Source organism: Platichthys flesus, chromosome 19, assembly GCF_949316205.1.
Source record: "Platichthys flesus chromosome 19, fPlaFle2.1, whole genome shotgun sequence".
NCBI classification, from domain to species: domain Eukaryota; kingdom Metazoa; phylum Chordata; class Actinopteri; order Pleuronectiformes; family Pleuronectidae; genus Platichthys; species Platichthys flesus.
Genome location: NC_084963.1, coordinates 20,872,403 through 20,893,373, shown reverse-complemented (window position 1 = coordinate 20,893,373; position 20,971 = coordinate 20,872,403). Strand labels below are relative to the sequence as shown.

The following is a 20,971-nucleotide window of genomic DNA, read 5'->3' as shown; positions in this document are numbered from 1 at the left end:
ATAGTATATAATATACCTCCCTATAGATATTGAATTATCTAATGAAAGGTCAAATCTAAATTAATGCAAATAATACAGCCGTCTCAAGCATTTGATCACAAGCTCTGAATTGTAAAACATTGGAGTTCAAGTACTACCTTTAATTCTTTGCATGGTTTGAATGAACCAGTCAGTAGAAATAATTGAGAGAGTAAAACATTTTGAGTGAACCAGATACTAGGGCTGCTCAATTAATCGAGATTTAATCGTGATTACGATTATTGGGTCAAACGATCTCCAAACTACTATAATCGAGTTGAAACTATTATTAGGGCCCGAGCACCGAATGGTGAGAGGCCCAATGGAAATTGTAGGCATTATTAGGGCCCGAGCACCGAAACGGTGTGAGGCCCTATTGAAATGTTTCTTATTATTATTAGGGCCCGAGCACCGTAATCGGTGGTAGGCCCTACTGAAATTGAAATGATTATTATTATTAGGGCCCGAGCACCGAAATCGGTGGGAGGCCCTATTGAAATGATTATTAGGGCCCGAGCACCGAAATCGGTGGGAGGCCCTATTGAAATTGAAATGATTATTATTATTAGGGCCCGAGCACCGAAATCGGTGGGAGGCCCTATTGAAATTAAAAATGATTATTAGGGCCCGAACACCGAATGGTGAGAGGCCCTTTTGAAATGATTATTAGGGCCCGAACACCGAAATCGGTGGGAAGCCCTATTGAAATGGAAATTATTATTAGTATTAGGGCCCGGGCACCGAAATCGGTGGGAGGCCCTATTGAAATTGAAATGATTATTAGGGCCCGAAATCGGTGGGAGGCCCTATTGAAATGATTATTAGGGCCCGAGCACCGAAATCGGTGGGAGGCCCTATTGAAATTGAAATGATTATTATTAGGGCCCGAGCACCTCCGGTGGGAGGCCCTATTGAAATTGAAAGGATTATTCGGAGAATTTTTAAACATGCTCAAAAAGTTGTAAAAGTTTGCAGTAAATTAGAAAGTGGTGTAAATTTACGTATTCTAGAGTATTTGGAAATGGGTGTGGCAAAATGGATCAACAGCGCCACCTACGGAAAAGCCCCTCATTTAGCATTCACCGACCCTCACGAAAATCAAGACAGTTGTGTATCATGACCAGATGCACAGAAAAGCCTCAAGGACCATTATGAAAAAAATTACAGGAAGCCTGCCATTTTGGATTAAGTGGCCATTTTGGTCATATTCCATATTTTTACTTTGATGTACTTCTCGTAGAGTTTTCACCATATCAACTTAAAATTTAGACCAGTGTCACCACAACAAAATGGAGATCAAAAGTTATTGAAAGATCAACTTTTCATCATACCGTCTGACCTTGGCGTGGCGTCAAACTTTGATGAAACGCCATCAAAACACGAGCTTCTCTATCTCAGACATATTTGGTCCAATCGACTCCAAACTACACATGTAAGACAAGAGTCGCAACCTGAAGACATCTACACAGAAATCGTGGCTTAAAAACACAGCGCCTCCTGGTCGCAGCAGGAAATGTCTTGTTTTTGGTACATTTTACACTTGGATGTATTTCTCCTCATCCACTTTGTGAAACCATGTCAAACTGTGTCAAATGGGACTCAAGACATTGATAATATAGGCTTACGATTACTGTGACTTTTCATCATGCGGATTATTAATGGCGTGTCATCAAAGTTCAACTCGCCATGACACACGAAATTGCTGTAACTTCCGTGTTCATGGGTCCAGCTCCCTCAAACTACATGTGTGTATCTACAGCCCACCCCTGAAGATATACAGATAGTTTTAAGGAATGGGCGACAAAATGGAGATCTAAAGTTATTGAAGGATTTAGTTTTTGCAAAACCGTCTGATCCTGGTGTGGCGTTAAAATTTGATGAAACGCCATGAAAACATAACCTTCCATATTTCAGACATATTTTGTCCAATTGAGTCCAAACTAGACACATACCACAAGAGTTGTGACCAGAAGACATCGGTGCATAAATTGTGACTTACAATCACAGCGCCCCCTGGTGGCAACAGGAAATGTCTTTTTGGTACATGTTATATATTTATGTACTAGTCGGACAGCTTTCATCAGATCAACTTAAAATTTAGATGAGACTCTACAAAACAAGATGAAGATGTAAAGTTATCAGAATTTAAACTTTTCATCAATCCGTGTGACCGTAGTGAGGCTTCCAGTTTGAAGAATGAAAACACCTATAACTGGCAGATGTGCTGCAATATTTAGTCACTAGATGGCAGTGTCAGACAATGGTTTGTGTTATCTATGCATTAACAGACTGTGTTTACAGGGTGGCCAACTTCAGCGGAGAATTAAACCTTTTACAGCATTGCTCAAACTTTGGTTTTAGTCTCAATCGCTAAGTTCTTCCTTCATGACAACTGTGAGGGGGGTGTATTTTTTTTTAACTCCCTGGTTTAAGCGATATAGATGTTTGAAATTCACGTGACGTCACAGGGACGAGCGTTACTTCCTGGTGCCGTTCTGCGATTTCAGCTCAATAGAGTGAGCAGCACACGCCTCATCAGACTGTGCGCGGCTTCCACTCCCATATCGTATGAGAAACACGGTTTGAAGTTCAGCTTGTTCTCCTGAGGGACACGTTAAAGACGTCTGCGCTGCTGTTTCTGTGGTAAGTCACGTAGAGTATTTTATTTCCATGTGTTCGCAGTGATTCGCAGGGTGCCTTTCAATCAGGCGTGCTAGCTTACCAATGCTAATTCGTAATGCTATATACCAGCTGCGATCGTGTTAGATGCAAATGGCAGCTGTCACTGACACACCACCATGAACGCAGGTCAACAAAGCAGAGACAAGCGTTAGTTTATAAGGATGAATCTGAGACAGGAGACTGTACGTCGGTTTGTTAGTTAGCTTAGCCCGGAGGCTAAATAGCTTCCAGGCTGAAACCTGAATCTGCCACCTACACTCTTTAAATCGTTAATCTCAGACAGACTTCACTGAATTCTTTTGTGAAATATGAGTAAATCATAGCCTTGTAACTTTACTAGAACAGACAGTGTCATACAGAATTGTAGGCTAATATGCACTACCTATTTCCTAAGCTGAATTGATTTAACTTTGAAGTAATATTTTATTTTTACCATGTAAAAGTCTGTTAAGCAGTTGACCTGGCACATGTATGACTTTACATATCTGTGTATTTGTGGTCAATGTTCCTCTAGAGTGTTCAGCCTGAGACACAACTTGAATCCAACCAGTTTGAACATTGACTCCAGGTACAGACCTGTTTCATTACTTACAAACAATCAAAGTATTGCACATAATACATAATGTATTTAATTATAATGCAATACTTTTAATGTGAAATAACTCCATACTGTACATTTATTGTCATGCTGGTGCACGTTTTAATCCAAAAGCATATTCAAATACATAGTTGAATATCCACAGAAAATGAGAATACACACTTGCTCAAAAGTAACACTTCCTGTACAATAATGATATATTTTGTGTGTCCTATAATTTTTATTAGGGACAGACGAGCCTGAAGGACACAGCTGTGACGACCATGTTGTGTCTCTTATGGCAAAGCAGAAATATTAAACACAGGGTTCTTTTCGAAAGTGTATAAAATCAGAAAGCAAAAAATACACATTGTTCTAATAAATGTTTATTTTTTTAACCAACCATAATGAAGATAGACATTAACTCTTATACATGACACTTTGCAATGACCACCACCACTAAACAGTTGCAGGTCATATTTAGTTAAGGGAGGAATTTAGAAGTGTTGTGTAAATGACGATTCAGTCGTCCACGTGTTGACCAGCATGACGCTGCAGATCTCCACCATGTTGCTGCTGAGGACATCAGGTGCTGCAGTTCTTCATCTATGAAGACAAAAACAGCACTGTTAAAGAATGTTTTGTGTTGTGTATGAAGCACAACAGATTTCAGATAGAACCGTTGTACTGTGGTCTTGGTTTGTATCGTCATGGTTAAATGTACATATTTGAAGTCACTTTTGATAAAAGTAGGGAAAGAAATACAACATTGTACAAATAGAGAAAATGTATTTTTACCTCATCTGTAATATTCAAGGTGATAATTTCCCACAGAGCTATTGATAACAGTCCACATCAAGTCTCTCCACTTCCCTCAGTATGAAAACATAATTATACAATTAATTGCAGAACTGTGTTTACACTGGTTGTCACATTAGTTATTTGTGGGATATTAAAATATTATCCCAATATATGTACAAAAATCAAACTAACCATGTCATTTGTCTAAATGGTTGCATTTAATGGACAAGTACTTCAACATTACATATGTAGTCTGCGATTGGTATGAATTAGTTCAGTGGTGTTTCTACATTTGGAACACCAGATGTAGATGGCGCTGTTGTGAAGAAAGTCCAATACATTTTTCCTTTGTGGAAAACTATATTTATTGGATTTTATATGCAATATAGCATGAATGTGTGTGTGAATAAACTTGACTTACAAGCTTTACAGTCTTGTTTTGGAGTCTAATATTTTGTGTGGTTTCAATCAGTGTTCTTGCTCTGGGAAATGAGCATCTCTCTTGCCGTCCGTCTCTGCTCTGTCCCTCTCTATTCTGGGCGCAACTGCACAAACTCAAGCGTTTTGTCATGTAACCACAACTAGGCATGAATCACATTGTCCAAAGTGAACTTTGGCTTAGGGGGCAGAGCTGAGACACCTTCAAATTGCCGCATGAAATCTGCCTAGCAACTACAGTGCCATGATGGAAATGGGACTCCATCTGCGAGCCTATTGACTGCTGGGTTTCATCTCTGTCAACAGGCTAACACCAGTGAACAGTCAGCTGGTGTTGTCATCATAATGTCCACTTCATTAAGATGGCACTGAGTCCTGACATCAGAAGTTGTCAGATCCATTGACAACATCAGGAGCCACTATCAGGATGTATGCCATACACAAATATGAGAGCAAGGACAACGCTGTATTGTTTTAATGCATAAAACATTTCATTTGAAGAGATTACATATATGACATTATAGGCACTTTGTATTTGCAATAATAAAAATCAGATGACACATGTCTTCGGATGTTGTAGTGAATGGACAAACGATTAATATGTCTATGTAATATCATGGTGCTTGTTTATTGAAAAGACATTTATGTTTATAGAAATCAATTACATTTACTTGAATAACAGTGTGATTGAAATGATATGACCGGTACACTGGGGTCATCATCATCAAGTCCTCTACAGTAAAATGCCATTGCGTTACCACAACATTGTAAGATCCACTGTCGGCATCTGAGAACACCATCTTGACAAGACAAAGAATATATGGTTAAAAAACACTTCAATATAGTTATTGATCGTACAGAGTTATTTTGCAATGCATAGAATTACAACATTGTACAGTGTTGTGTAGTAAATTAACTATTATGCCAGTTGAGTGACCGTGGTGAGGCTTATAAGTTTGATAAACAAAATGAAAACACCATGTCTGTATTTCATTGTGTTACATTCTCAAAACTGTCTCGTTACTTGAGCAGCACAGGTTGGCGCAACACGAGCCTGTATGCACGGCGCACCTCTCTCTCTTGCTCACGCGCGTGCCCGCTGCCTCGGGAGATGTGCAGGTCCAACGGCGTGGGGGGGGGGCGCGAGACCCCAGCGTCCACAGGTTGGTCGTGCTGCCTTGGTCGACTGGGGTCAAGCAGGCTGTACCGGTCATGATCCCTCCGCTGGTTCACCATCAGGAACCCTGTTACGAGATTGACTTCCTCTAGATTCCAGTTTGATCGTCTTCTCGACGCTCCGACTCTGGCAGGGCCGATCCGAGGACCTCACTAAACCATCCAATGAGGAATAGCGATGTGTGTACAAAGAGGAGGGACTTAATCAACACCAGCACATTCCCCATCCATTTATTCCCTTTATAATGATTCAGGTTCTCCTGCAGGAGCTCGGTTCAGTTCAGCTTTTATTATTCGGTCTGAAATTTGGCAGCAAAACGAGACTGTCCAGTGAGTTTTTCTTATTTGTACTAGCAAAGTGCAGCTGTTAACAAAAGAGAAACTATCTTAATTTGTGTGCCTAGAACTTGTTTCCGGTTACTGAGTTATCAGAAGGGGCATTGTGTATCACTCCTGCTACTGATGAAAGATCCAGGTTTTGTGATATTTACAGAATGTTTTAGTTGTTATACTTTGGTTTATTAATGTTCTTAGGCAGACACAAGAGGCACTTGTTTATTCTGTTGTGTTGATTCTTTGTTGTCTCTAGAAGTTCAGATGCACTGGTCCATTACTATTTGAACCTCAGTATCTAGGGTTCAAAATTTGTAAAATTATAGATTATATGCATATTGTTATAATTTTTCAGTCAGTTGAAATAAATCTTGAGGAGAAAAATTTTTGGAAGTTTTCTGTCTGTATTGACTATAAAAAGTACTTTAGATTTGTAATTTTGGTACTTGTACTTTTGTTACTGAAGTAAATTTCAACACCAGATACTTTTAATACTTAAGTACATTTAATATGAGCTAATTTAAGACTTTTACTCAAGTCATTTTCTGACGGGTGACTTTTACTTTTACCAAAGTCACTTTCAAGTAAGATATCTGTACTTTTACTCAAGTATGGCTTTCAAGAACTTTATACACTGGTTTTAAGGTTACTTACCTCTAGTTCATAGAGCCACCTGCTGACTACAGGAAGTGAAGCGATATTGCCGCAATTCACAATCACAGGCAACGTGGAGACGAGCGCTTGGTCATCGAACGTTCTCTCTTCCCCGACCGCAACAGACTTGGAATTGCCTGTGCTCGGGCCCGTTAGTGCTACAACGTAGCCCTAGTTATTATTAGGGCCCTATTGAAATTGAAATGATTATTATTATTATTATTATTATTATTATTATTTTTCCTCGCTTACTAGAATTGGCTTTTTGAGGGCTTTAACATGCTCAAAAAGTTTTAAAAGTTTGCAGTAAGTTAGAAAGTCGTGAAAATGGATATATTCTGGGGTATTTGGAAGTGGGCGTGCCAAAATGGCTCAACAGCGCCACCAACGGAGCTTCCCCTCATTTACGGAGAGCCCCTCATTTAGCATTCACTGATCCTCACGAAAATGAAGACAGTTGTGTATCATGACCAGATGCACAAAAAAGCCTCAAGTAGCATTATGAAAAACTCAACAGGAAGCCCGCCATTTTTGATTTAGTGGCCATTTTGGGCATATTACATTTTTTTTACTTTGATATACTTGTCGTACAGCTTTCATCAGATCAACTAAAAATTTAGACGAGTGTCATCACAACAAGATGAAGATCTAAAGTTATCAAAGAATTAACTTTTAGACACACCGTCTGACCGTGGCGTGGCATCAAAGTGTGACGAAACGCCATGAAAACACGAGCGTCTGTATCTCAGACATATTTGGTCCAATCGACTCCAAACTAAACGTAAGACAAGAGTCCTGTAAGACAAGAGTCCCGACCTGAAGACATCAACACAGCAGTCGTGACATAAAATCACAGTGCCCCCTGGTGGCAACAGGAAATGTCTGGTTTTTGGTAGGTGTTATATTTGTATGTACTACTCGGAGAGCTTTCATCAGATCAACTTAAAAATTAGATGAGACTCTACAAAACAAGATGAAGATCTAAAGTTATCAATATTTAAACTTTTCATCATACCGTGTGACCGTGGTGAGGTCTCAAAGTTCGACTAAATGCCAATATAAGCAAGCTTCTGTAACTTAGACATATTTTGTCCAATCGACTCCAAACTACACATATAAGACAAGAGTCGCGACCGGAAGACATCTACCTAGAAATCATGACTTAAAAGGAAAGCGCCCCCTGGTGGCATCAGGAAATGTCTTGTTTTTGTACATCGTGCGCTTTGATTTATTTGTCGGAGAGCTTTCATCACATCAATTTAAAATTTAGACGGGTGGCATCACAACAAGATGGAGATCTAAAGTTATCAAAGAAACAACTTTTCGACACACCGTCTGACTGTGGCGGGGCGTCAAATCAGCTCGCCATGACACACGAAAACGCTTTAAAGGGGACATATTCGCTTTAAAGGGGACATATTATTTCCATTTCACCACAGTTGATATGGTTCCTTGGGGTCTTAATGAAATGTCTGTAAAATATTTTGGTAAAAATACCCCAAGGATAATTTAAAACAGCACCTTTTTACTCTGTCTAAAACAGACCTCCTCAGATCAACCTGTTTTGAAGGCCCCGCCCCCTCTCACCCCGCCCCCATCTTACCCCACCCCCTTTCACCCCTCTCATCCCTCCCCCTTCTCACCCCTCCCCCCTCTCATGGAGGTGTAGGACATGTGCTTGAATGTGTTCTCACTACAGAATGCATTCAACATCTATAGGGCAGATTATGGGCCTCGTGAAAATTTACGTATTCTGGGGTATTTGGAAATGGGCGTGGCAAAATGGCTCAACAGCGCCACCAACGGAGCATCCCCACATTTACGGGGAAGCACCTCATTTAGCATTCACGGATCCTCACGAAATTGAAGACGGTTGTGTATCATCACCAGATGCACAAAAAACGTGCTCGGAGCTCTATGAAAAACGCAACAGGAAGCCTGCCATTTTGGATTTAGTGCTTATTTTAGTTATATTCCATAATTTTTTCTTTGATGTACTTGTCGTACAGCTTTCATCAGATCAGCTTAAAATGTAAATGACTGTCATCATAACAATATGTAGATTGAAAGTTATCAAAAAAATCAACTTTTCGTCATATCGTGTGCCTGTGGCGTGGCGACAAAGTGTGATGAAAACGCCATCAAAACACGAGCTACTGTATCTCAGACGTATTTTGTACAATCGAGTCCAAACTAGACACATACGACAAGAGTCGCGACCAGAAGACATCGGTGCAGAAATTGTGACTTACAATCACAGCGCCCCCTGGTGGCAACAGGAAATGTCTTGTTTTTGGTACGTTTTATATTTTTATGTACTTCTCGGAGAGCTTTCATCAGATCAACTAAAAATTTATATGAGTGCCATCACAACAAGATGGAGATAAAAAGTTATCAAAGAAACAACTTTCTGACACACCGTCTGACGGTGGCGTGGCATTAAAGTGTGACAAAACACCATCAAAACACAAGCTTCTATATCTCTGACATATTTGGTCCCATCGACTCCAAACTAGACATGTAAGACAAGAGTTGCGATCTGAAGACATCTGTGCAGAAATTGTGACTTACAATCACAGCGCCCCCTGGTAACAACAGGAAATGTGTTGTTTTTGTTAGTGTTGCAGTTTGATTCACTTCTCGTAGGGCCTTCATCAAATCAACGTAAAAATTTGATGCATGTGTTCAAAACAAGATGAAGATCTAAAGTTATCAAAATTGCAACTTTTCATCAATCTGTGTGACCGTGGTGAGGCTTATAAGTTTGATAAACAAAATGAAAACACCATGTCTGTAGTTCATGGTCCTACACTGCTCTCTAGTGACTTAATATTGAATTTCACCTGCAGCGCCAATATTAAGGCACCAGAGGGCATCGTAAGACCATAGTTTGATCAAGGCTCAAATTGTGACTCCTTACAGAGCCATTTCGTCCCCTCTTCCCCCAATTTAAATCTGTCTGGAGCCGCACAACATATTTGATAACACAGGTTATAAAGTTATATATATACATATATATTGTGGCGTGCACTCATGGGTGTGTCCTCTCACCCAGTGGGTTGATGGGCAGTGTTTCCCCTAGAATTTTTTTTAGGCCCGTTGGTAAGAGCTGATAGTGTGATTTGTTATACATTTTTCACGGGATGCTAGAGTATTTGTTGGTTATTTCCATATAAAACACTTGCTTCGCCATCACAAGTTGATAATGATTCAATAAACACGTTATTAACAATAAACTAATTTTATTTACAATACACTAATTTTATTTACAATACACTAATTTTATTTACAATACACTTATTTTATTATGAACACAGTGAGCATGGCTGGTTGCTACACTTGATCTTTCTTGGCTTTTGGAAGAATTGCTCCATGGCCTCTTGATAAGGGAAGTTTCCAAAAGGGCGGCCCATTTATGGATATTTTCAGGCAGTCCCCCAAGTGCTCTCCCTGCAGCCTGTTCCTGAGGTCAGTTTTCACCTACCAAAAGTGAAGATTTGTTTTTGTCTTTGTTCATTAGATTTTAAAATTTTGACTAAAGGTAGAAATTACTTTGCTAAAATTATTAATGAGTTGTGTTACCCTGTTCATAGTGGAAAAATCTCGCTCACAGTTAACACTGCTGAGCGGAATAGTGAGCCCAATTGCAGCAAGCTTGCTCAGACAGGGGTAGAGCTGACTGAGCTCATCGTACTGTGAGGTCAGCTCCTTCATTACATCCATCTGGTTCTTGTCCTATAGTTTGATAGAGCAGTTGACAAGGAACATTAATATAGGATGAAATTTGATAAGGGACAAAGCTAGCTCTTAAAAAAATCTTTCACCTTCAGAATGCCAGTAGTGAGATGTTCTCTGAATGAAGACCACTCTTCCAGCAGTGTCTGCTCATCCATTGGGTGCAACTTTTTTGCGAGAGTCTTCAGTTGGCTCACAGGCACATCCTGATCCAGCTTCCTGGCTGCTTGTGGGCTCAGCACACTAAATGCCCCAAGGATGTGGAGTTCCTGGAAACGCCCGTTCAACTGCTCCACAAGTTGCAGCAGATATGGCTCCATCACCTAGTTTGTTAAAAAAAAAAACGTGTTATCCTATGATAATTGTGGTACAAAATAGTTGTATCTGTCAGGTTGCAATTAGCTAATATAAATAAATATAAAAATAAATACCTGAGTGCAAAATCGACCCCAAAATGATTGCTGGTCACTGCTGCCAGAGGACTGCTGCCCTCTCCTCTCTCTCTCCTCTTCAGCCCTGATATTAAACATTCCCAGCCCCCTGGGATCATTCAGGTCGTGGTGGAGTTTGGCCAGGGCTGAGCCAGGAGGTTGGTTGTGACCTGCCTCCTTAATCCTTTGGATTGAGGCAATTGTGACTGGTACCTGAGGGAAAAACAAAGTTACATTTAGTATGCAGTGTGACAACTGCACAACCAAATAGTCTTAAAATATCAAATCATTTGTTTGGATTAAAAAAAAAGTTATAACAAGGACAGTGGATAATCTAACCTGGTCTTTCACAGCGAGGAAATTAACGTCCTCCTTCTGGAAGATCTTTGACAATCTCGCCAGATGAGGAAGCACATCAGCCTGAAGGTGCAATGCAGCTACAAAACGATAAGTGGCACAAAAGGAGTAGAGTCCTTTTGCCACAGGGCACTTATTGTGTTGTACCTCCTCTGCAAGGGCCGTCAGCACTGCAGGGAGATTTCTCTGCAGGTTTGCCACTGCCTGGTGCTGAGAAAGCCAGCGTGTGTCCTTGACCTCCTATACATTATTGCAGGGAAAATATTATGAAATATCTGGTGCAATGAAACAGTTTTCTGTAATCTTTCCTCCTTGTAAAAATTAAGGTTTGTCTTACCTTAACTTTCAGATTAGCGATTCCCAGTGTTGTGGCTGCTGCCTTCAAAACTTCTGTCCTGTTGCTGCTGTTACAAAAATACAGGTGAAGATGCTGCAGGTGGTCCCTGAAAGTCTTCATGTAGGCTGTTTTCTCTGAGGCATCTCTGCAGACCAGAGCCAAACGATGGGCAGCACAGTGCACAGCGACTAGCCATGGCATGGTGTCGCAGAGTTGTTTCACCACTCCATTATGGCGTCCTATTTTTAAAAAGAAAAAAAGATTTGAGGGTATAATTGCAAAAAAAACAATATGTTTAAGTCCAATAATCTTATACCTGTCATGACTGCTGCACCGTCCGTCCCAAGACCAAATATTTTGTCCTTGGGAATGCCCTTCTGATCAAGGATTTTATGGATGGCAGTCACAATGGTGTCAGCCTTCCCATCAGGAAGGGGAACCAAATCCAAAAACTGGCTAAAAAGAACTCTCTCTTTATCAAGGTATCTAAAATAAAATAGTTTTAAAATTAAATAAATACACATAGCATGATCTTGCAATATATTTTTCAAACTATGTTAAATTATTGTTACAAGAAAACATTATCTTTTTACCGAACATGTACATCCAGCTGTTTAATCACAGCAACATCAGTGCTCTCATCCAGTTCGATCCCGACAGCCTGGGAGTTTCTAATGTCCTGCAGGATTGGTGCTTCTATAACACCAGCCAGTATTTACAGCATTTCATCAACCATGCAGTGGGACCTATAGTTGGTGGATTTCCCTATCTTTGAAAATAAAAGAGATATAGAAAAATACAAAAATTAAAATTATATAAGTCTTATTATAATACAGTTGACAGTTTACCAGTTAATATTATACAGTTACCTTCAGTTTGGCAAAGTAGTCACAACCCAGCAGATCAGCTAGATCAAGCAGAGCTGGATAGTTAGTGTGGTGGGCAATTTCGTGTTTTACCAGCCAGTACAGACACTTGAAAGCACCCACCACAGCCTCATGCTCAATAACGACCACAGGCTCGAAAGCTGCTGTGACAGAGTGACCTGGACAAAGAGCAAAATAAGCCCTTACACATCAGTTTCACATTAATGTGATTAAAGTCTAGTTGTCAAATTCTTTCACTGAAATCAAATCATTAGATTAAATCTTACCTTTAACCAAAGTTGTGTGGGCCTTAAACGCTGCACTGTGATGTTCTGACCTCAAATGGGTATCCAAGACATCCTTTCTGAACGTCTGAGAGGGGACCTCAATGAACACCCTTTGGGGTGATCCTCTCTTTACAGCCTGCTTATGCTGGCGGCATATGCGACAGAACATTCCTGTAAACTAAAAATATTTCAATTCAGAAAGTCTATTATTATTTTATTTTAATTTTATCCAAAAAAAATAATTCTCCTTCAAAACCTCATTTAAAAATGTTCATGGTAATGGCGGGCTGAACCAATCAGACGTCGCATTTACGCGATCGGTTCGTGGTATAGTTCTTCTGCCGGAGAATAAACAGTGTTTTTCTAAAAACAAGTTGATTTAATATAAACTAAGTTCATGTACAGGAGCATAACGCACCAATACATATTGAGATAGCTGGTGGTGAGCTTGGATGGTTATGATATTATGGCTAATAATCCAATTCTCAATGGGAAAAATGAATAGGGTTTTTACTTCCAGAACCAGACTTTTGAGCCCTTTTAATGAAAGCACAGCTCTGCCTGCTCCTTCAATTAAGAAGGAGCAGCACAGCGCAGCAACGTCAATTTCTCGTCAGATCTTTATATTTACCCTAAGCTCCGCCGCAAACAAGAGGAATTTGGATGCGAGTCCGCAGCCAAGACTGGTGATAACAAAGACGTGAATCAGGCAATAAATCCACTTTCCTTGACAGCGGTTAAGTTCGGTGTGCTTAAAAGTACCGACAGAACTCAGTGGACCAATGGCGAACTACTGAGGCTGCTCTAAATTTAACCCCAATCTATTCGGAATAAGTGCATACATGGCGATTAAAACGGACTACACCAACTCTTCTATTCGGCATAGAATCTATGCCGAACAGATAATTGTAAACATGATCATTTTCTGTTCCGCATAGAAATCTATGCGGTCAGATGTGTCCATGTAAACGCGGCTAATGTAAGCTATATATTTCCTTAAAATAAAAAAATAAAAAATGACAACAAATTGTAACTTACCATGTTGAGTCTGGTATAGCCACTGGCTATATTTGGGATTTTTAAGCCAGTCTGGGTCCCAGCCGGATTTTCGGTGTTTGCTGCCCCTATCTCGGTCACTGATGCTATTGCTAGCGCTCGGTTGGTTGCTCTCGCGGACATCTCTCACCTCTGCCCCTCCGACTTGTTCCTCCACACCTGTCACTCGCCCTTCTTCCCCACCTGTACTCTCGTTTGGCACCGTGTTTAGGAAGAACCTTGAAATATCTTTTTGTCCTTAATCCCTTTTAAGTTTTTTTGGTGGTGCCATGCTAATGATTATCTAACTTAATGCTGTCACGACCCCGCGCCGTGGTTTCTGCACGTCGAGGCTCTTTTCCATCTGCGAGGAGTAACGGCAGACGACTCCAGGTATTTTTTGGTGGTCGCGGCTTTGGACCAGCAATCCACCCGGCGCGTGATGCAGCTCCTGCGAGCCCCGCCGCTTCGCGGAAAGTACGCCGCCCTCAAGCAGCTTCTCCTCCGGCGCTACAGCTTGTCAGCCGCGGAGAGAGCAGACAAGCTACTGTCGCTTCCCGGTTTGGGCAATGGTTCGGCAGTGGACCTGATGGACGAGATGCTGTCGTTGCTTGGCTCCGAGGATGATGGTTTCCTTTTCCCGCACATCTTTCTGCGCCAGCTCCCGCTGCAGGTGCGCACAGCCCTCGCCAACTCTTCTTGTTTAGCGGCCGGCGACTTGCGTGGATTGGCTGAGCAGGCGGACCGGATCCTGCTGACTTCGAGGAACGTCTCCGTGCAGAGTGTGGCCGTGGAGTCCTTGCAGCCGACGTTGGAAGACGAGGTTCCGGCATTGACGGCTGCAGTTTCCACCCGCAGACAGCGCGGCCAGCTGTGTTTCTTCCATCAGCGCTTCGGCAGCAAGGCGCGCCGCTGCGTTCCTCCGTGCGCGTTCGAGGCACCAGGAAACGGAAGAGCCGGCGCTCGGTAGCAGCCGTGGGCGCTGGCGAGCAAGAGGAGCTGCTGTTCGTTCATGACTCCATATCAGGTAATCAGTTCCTGGTGGACTCCGGCTCGCAGAAGAGCCTTCTCCCTCCTGCAGCTACGGACCTCTCGGCCTGTGGCAGTGGTCCGCGTCTGACAGCGGCTAACGGTTCGGCTATAGAGACGTTTGGTACCAAGTCTGTGACTGTGTGTTTCAATGGACGCAAATTTCTGTGTGACTTTGTTGTAGCCTCAATTACGGTTCCTATTATCGGAGCAGATTTTCTGTGCACTAATGGGTTGTTAGTGGATGTAGCTAATCGCAGGCTCATTGATGCTGTGTCTTTTGCGTCTTTTCCGTGTCAGACAGGGGGACCCGGGCCGTTAACACACGCTAATTTCGCGGCGTCAAAGGATGTCTTCAAGCGCTTACTGGCGGAATTTCCTTTGCTGACAACGCCCGCATTTTCTGCCGCGGTTACTAAACACGGCGTGGAACATTCCATTCCCACTGCGGGTACGCCCGTTTTCACACGTACGCGTCGCCTCGACACCGTGAAGTTAGCCACCGCGAAGGAGGAGTTTGCTACCATGGAGCGTTTGGGGATCGTTAGGCGGTCCAACAGCCCGTGGGCTTCGCCGCTCCACATGGTGCCCAAGGCGGACGGGTCTTGGCGGCCGTGCGGTGACTTCCGCCGTTTAAATAACATTACGGCCCATGACCGTTATCCCATTCCGCATGTTCAGGATTTTTCGATTCGTCTGGCGGGCATGACAATTTTTTCTAAAATCGATTTGGTGCGAGGTTATCATCAGGTGCCTGTGCGGGCAGAGGACGTGCCCAAGACTGCAGTCATTACACCGTTTGGGCTTTTCGAGTTCCTGCGAATGCCGTTCGGCCTTAAAGGCGCAGCGCAGACGTTTCAGCGCTTGATGGACTCGGTGTTACGTCACCTCGCGTTTGTTTTCGTCTATTTGGACGACATCTTGGTGGCCAGCCTGTCGGTTGATGAGCATTTGTCGCACCTTAGGCAGGTTTTCCAGCGCCTGGATGGACATGGTCTCATTGTCAACACAGCCAAGTGCCAGTTTGGGCTGTCTGTCATAGACTTTTTGGGCCACCGCATTTCGTCGCAGGGTGCAGTTCCTTTGCCCTCGAAGGTGCATGCAGTTGCGGATTTTCCCCGTCCGGTCTCGGTCAGGTCGCTACAGGAGTTTTTGGGCATGGTAAACTTTTACAATCGTTTCTTGCCTCGTGCGGCCCAACTCCTGCAACCATTGTATGGTGCTTTGAAGCTTAAGAAAGCAAAGGACCAGGTTGACTGGACCCCTGTGAGGATCCAGGCTTTTGAGGGGGCTAAGGCTGCCCTGGCTAACGCGGCGCTTCTGGCGCAACCCGCGTCTCGGGCGCCCATCGCCCTCACGACCGATGCTTCGGATGTGGCTGTCGGTGCAGTTGTGGAACAGCGTGTTGCGGGTGCGTGGCAGCCCCTTGCATTTTTTAGCCGCGGTTTGCGAGACAGTGAGCGAAAATACAGCGTGTTTGACCGGGAACTGTTAGCGTTGTACCTGGCTACGCGTCATTTCCGTTTCCTGCTGGAAGGCCGCCCTTTCACAGCCTATGTTGACCACAAACCATTGACGTTTGCTATGGCGAAGGTGACAGAGCCATGGTCTGCTCGCCAGCAGCGCCATCTAGCGGCGATCTCCGAATTCACAACGGACATCCAACATGTGGCGGGTAAAGCGAATCTGGTGGCAGACTGCCTGTCGCGGTGTGCCCTGTGCATCTTGGGGTTGATTTTTCAGCACTGGCTGCCGATCAACCTGGGGACCCGGGTATCGTTGCACTGAGAGCTGCGAGTACCGGTCTGGAGCTGGAGGAGACAGTGGTGCAAAATGGTGGGCCTGCCCTCCTTTGCAACGTCTCCACGGGCCGCCCCCGCCCGGTTGTGCTGGTTGCTTGGCGCCGTCGGGTCTTTGATATGGTGCACTCTCTTTCTCATCCGGGTGTCCGGGCGTCAGTGAAGTTGGCGTCTTCGAAGTTTGTGTGGCATGGCCTTCGCAAAGAGGTCAAAGAGTGGGCGGCCACATATGTGGCGTGTCAGCGCGCAAAAGTTCACCAGCACACTAGGGCGCCCCTCGAGCCATTTTTGATTCCGGCCAAGCGTTTTGATCATGTGCATATCGACATTGTGGGGCCTCTTTCCCCTTCCCAGGGTTTTACACATCTCCTTACCATGGTAGATCGGACCACTAGGTGGCCAGAGGCGGTTCCTCTGTCTTCCACGACATCTGCGGACGTGGCACGCGCTTTTCTTTCAGCTTGGGTCTCGCGTTTTGGTGCACCGTCTGATATCACCTCTGACAGAGGCCCGCAGTTCATTTCGGATCTCTGGTCGGCGCTAGCAAAGTCTTTGGGCACACAGGTTCACCGTACCACTGCCTACCACCCCCAGGCTAACGGTTTGTGTGAATTGTTTCACCGGTCGCTTAAGGCGTCATTGCGGGCTGCGCTCTCAGATGCAAACTGGCTGGATCGGTTGCCGTGGGTGATGCTCGGGTTGCGCTCGGCTCCTAAGGCTGACCTGGATGCCTCGCCTGCAGAGTTGGTGCTCGGTCAGCCGCTCCGCGTCCCAGGGGAGTTTCTGCCTCAGAGCTCGGCCCCCTTTCCGATTCCTGTTGCGCGTCCTGCGTCACGGGCCGCTTGTGCACCGGTGCCCGTGCATCATTTTTCTCCTCGGTTTTTCGTGCCAACGGATCTCGCGACCACTCGGTTTGTTTTCGTGCGTCACGATGCTCACCGGTTTCCCCTCCAGCCCCCCGTATGATGGCCCGTTTAGAGTGTTAGAGGCGGGTTCTAAAAGTTTCATTCTGGACATGGGCGGGCGCAGGGAGCGCGTTTCGTTAGACAGGCTTAGGCCAGCTCATCTGTTGGCCGGCGAAGAGGTGCTACCGGCCCGGGTTCCCCGTCGTGGTCGCCCCCCTTCTAAGACCCCTGTGTTGTTTTCTCCAGTTGTGCCTCCTGATCCTGTGCCTGTTGTAAATGATGTCCCTTCTGCCTGTTCCACCCCTGCGTTTGCGGACGGGGATCGGCGTAGCCGTTATGGTCGCCTCGTTAAACCCCCTGGCAGGTACTGACTTTTGTCCAATTTTTTTTCCCTCTGGGTGTTCGGGGGGGGGGGCTGTGTGGCGTGCAATCATGGGTGTGTCCTCTCACCCAGTGGGTTGATGGGTAATGTTAGAGGCTGTAGCTTAATATACTTCCCGTATGGGGAACATGTGCCAGTTCTTCCTTGCTACACTCAGGAATAATGGCGCTGCGTGAGTGGCAGCCTGTTACAGTAGCTCTCACTTTTCGAACCTCTTTTTAGTGTGTAAATAGTGTTTTTAGTGTATTTTTCTTGTTGTTTTTTTACCACATTGACACTTTAAGCAAGTGCGCAGCTATGGATGTTCACTTTTTAACATTCGTAGTTTGCTCCTTGCTGTTTTCGGCACTTTTTGGTGTGGCTGTGGGGAACCCATTCAACCACGGCTCCATTGTTTACACCCGTGACCAGCTGTTTGGCCTGCGCCACACACCCCTTCTCTGCGCGGAGCGGCCGGAGATCCTCGAGGAGTTACGGAGGAGGAGAAGAGGATGCAGAGCGGGAGTGAAGCGCAGGGAACGGAAAAGACGGTTTAAACCATGTTTACCGTCTGTCATCATGGGGAATGTAAGATCTCTACCTAACAAGATGGAAGAGTTGACGGCGCTGACCCGACTGCAGAGGGAATACAGGGAATGCAGCCTCATGTGCTTCACAGAGACGTGGCTGACTGAACTTTCTCCGGACTCACACGTAAATCTGGACGGCTTCCAACTCGTACGAGCGGACCGAAAAGCAACGGAGTGCGGTAAGAAGAAAGGAGGGGGGATCGCTGTTTTGGTTAACGATAGATGGTGCCACCCAGGACACATCAGCGTGAAGGAGATACTCTGCACCAGAGATTTGGAGCTGTTAGCGGTCAGCATGCGGCCATACTATCTCCCGAGGGAGTTTTCACATGTTATTGTTGTGACTGTGTACATCCCACCCTCGGCGGTCGCTGCTGTAGCTTCAGATCGGATCCACACAGTCATCTCGCATCTTCAAAGCCAGCACCCCCAAGCCCTCCTCCTCATCTCCGGTGACTTCAACCATGCCCCTCTGTCCTCTACTCTTCCCACCTTCACCCAGTACGTGAACTGCCACACTAGAGAAAATAAAACTTTGGACCTACTGTATGCAAACATCAAGGATGCATACACCTCATCCCCCCTCCCCCCGCTTGGTCGCTCGGATCACAACCTCGTTCACCTCGTCACGGACTACACCCCTGTGGTGAATAAACAACGACCTGTGAAGAGGCTTGTTAAGGAGTGGTCTGAGGAGACCAGTGCTAGGCTCAGAGACTGCTTCGAGACTACAGACTGGGATGCACTCTGCAGCCCCCACGGCACTGATATTGACAGCATGACCCACTGTATCACAGATTATATTAACTTCTGCGAGGAGAACACTGTGCCCTCCAAGCTGGTACGGTGTTTTCCCAACAACAAACCCTGGGTGACCCCCGAGATAAAGACCCTGCTGAACGAGAAGAAGAGGGTCTTCAGTTCGGGGGACAAAGAGGAGCTGCGCAGAGTCCAGAAGGAACTCCGGCTGATGATTAGGAAGGGGAAGGACAGCTACAGGAAGAAACTGGAGAAGCGGCTGGAGCAGAACAACGCCAGGGACGTCTGGAGAGGGCTGCAGACCATCGCAGGCCACGGAAAAGGTGTGGGAAGACAACAACCCAGCGGGGACAAGGACTGGGCGGATGAACTGAATCTGTTCTTCAATAGATTTGATCACCCCCCCCTGCCCCCTCTTCACACCTATCCTGGGCAGCCCCCCCTCCCCCTCCCCTCCTCAGCCTGCCACCTTCGACACCTGTCCCCCACCAGCCCACCCCCACCCCATCTCCAGATCATCATTCCCCCTTGAGACTCTCACCACTCCTCACCCCTTCACCCCCACCCCAGTCATCCTCCACCCCCCTCTCTATAACTGATGATCAGGTGAGAAGCCAACTCAAGAAGATCAAGGCAAGGAAGGCCCCGGGCCCGGATGGTATCAGCCCAAGACTGCTCAAGGACTGTGCTGACCAGCTCTGTGGTGTGATCAGGCTTTTGTTCAATCTAAGCCTGAGCCTGGAGAAAGTCCCAGCCCTGTGGAAGACCTCCTGTGTGGTCCCGGTGCCGAAGACGCCGCGCCCCAAGGAGCCAAACCACTTCAGGCCAGTTGCCTTGACTTCTCACTTGATGAAGACTATGGAGAGGATTATCCTGAGACACCTACGACTACTGGTGGGCACACAGCTGGACCCCCTGCAGTTTGCTTACCAGCCTGGGATTGGGGTGGACGACTCAGTTACCTACCTGCTGCATAGATCCCTGCTACACCTGGAGGACAGCAGAAACACTGTGAGGGTCATGTTTTTTGACTTCTCAAGTGCATTCAACTCCATCCAGCCTTCACTGCTTAAAGTGAAGATGGAGAACGTGGGAGTGGACCAACACCTGGCTGCATGGACAATGGACTATCTCACCAAAAGACCACAGTATGTGAGGCTCCATCACTGTGTGTCTGACGTGGTGCTCTGCAGCACAGGTGCCCCTCAGGGTACGGTGCTCTCCCCTTTCCTCTTCACCCTCTACACCTCCGACTTCACCCACAACACCACACACTGCCACATCCAGAAGTTCTCTGATGACACAGCCATCGTTGGATGTGTTCCTGAGGGAAATGACCTGGAGTACAGGGCGGTCATCACAGACTTCGTCAGCTGGAGTGAGCTGAACCAGCTTCAGCTGAACACCAGCAAGACGAAGGAGATGATCGTGAACTTCCGGAAAAAAGCATCAAACTTAACACCAGTGAACATCCAGGGATTGGACATAGAGGTGGTGAAGAACTACAAATTCCTGGGTGTTCACCTCAACAACAAACTGGACTGGTCGGACAACACAGATGCCCTCTATAAGAAGGGCCAGAGCCGCCTTCATCTGCTGAGGAGGCTGAGGTCTTTCGGAGTGTGCAGGGCTCTCCTCAGGACTTTTTATGACTCTGTGGTGGCCTCAGCCATCTTCTACGCTGTGGTCTGCTGGAGGGGGGGTAGCACGGACAGAGACAGGAACAGGCTCAACAGACTGATAAGAAGAGCGAGCTCTGTCCTGTGCTGTCCTCTGGACTCCATTGAGGAAGTGGGGGACA

At 45.4% G+C, this 20,971-nt stretch overlaps 2 protein-coding genes and 1 long non-coding RNA gene across 3 annotated transcripts in view; all 3 read left to right on the top strand.

Annotated features, from left to right (window-relative positions):
* ajm1 (apical junction component 1 homolog) overlaps window positions 1-20,971 on the top strand; it is a 75,009-nt gene that overhangs the window by 14,899 nt on the left and 39,139 nt on the right. The gene's annotated exons all lie outside the window — the stretch shown is intronic.
* LOC133974660 (uncharacterized) lies at window positions 2,531-4,586 on the top strand. The gene is made up of 3 exons (XR_009924683.1): window positions 2,531-2,661; window positions 3,215-3,268; window positions 3,526-4,586. It is a non-coding gene; the product is annotated as an uncharacterized LOC133974660 (long non-coding RNA).
* Window positions 16,684-17,831, top strand: LOC133975381 (uncharacterized). Its single transcript, XM_062413309.1, has 2 exons — window positions 16,684-17,478; window positions 17,510-17,831. Exons 1-2 carry the CDS (start codon window positions 16,931-16,933, stop codon window positions 17,829-17,831), a joined length of 870 nt encoding a protein of 289 aa, XP_062269293.1. The 5' UTR covers window positions 16,684-16,930.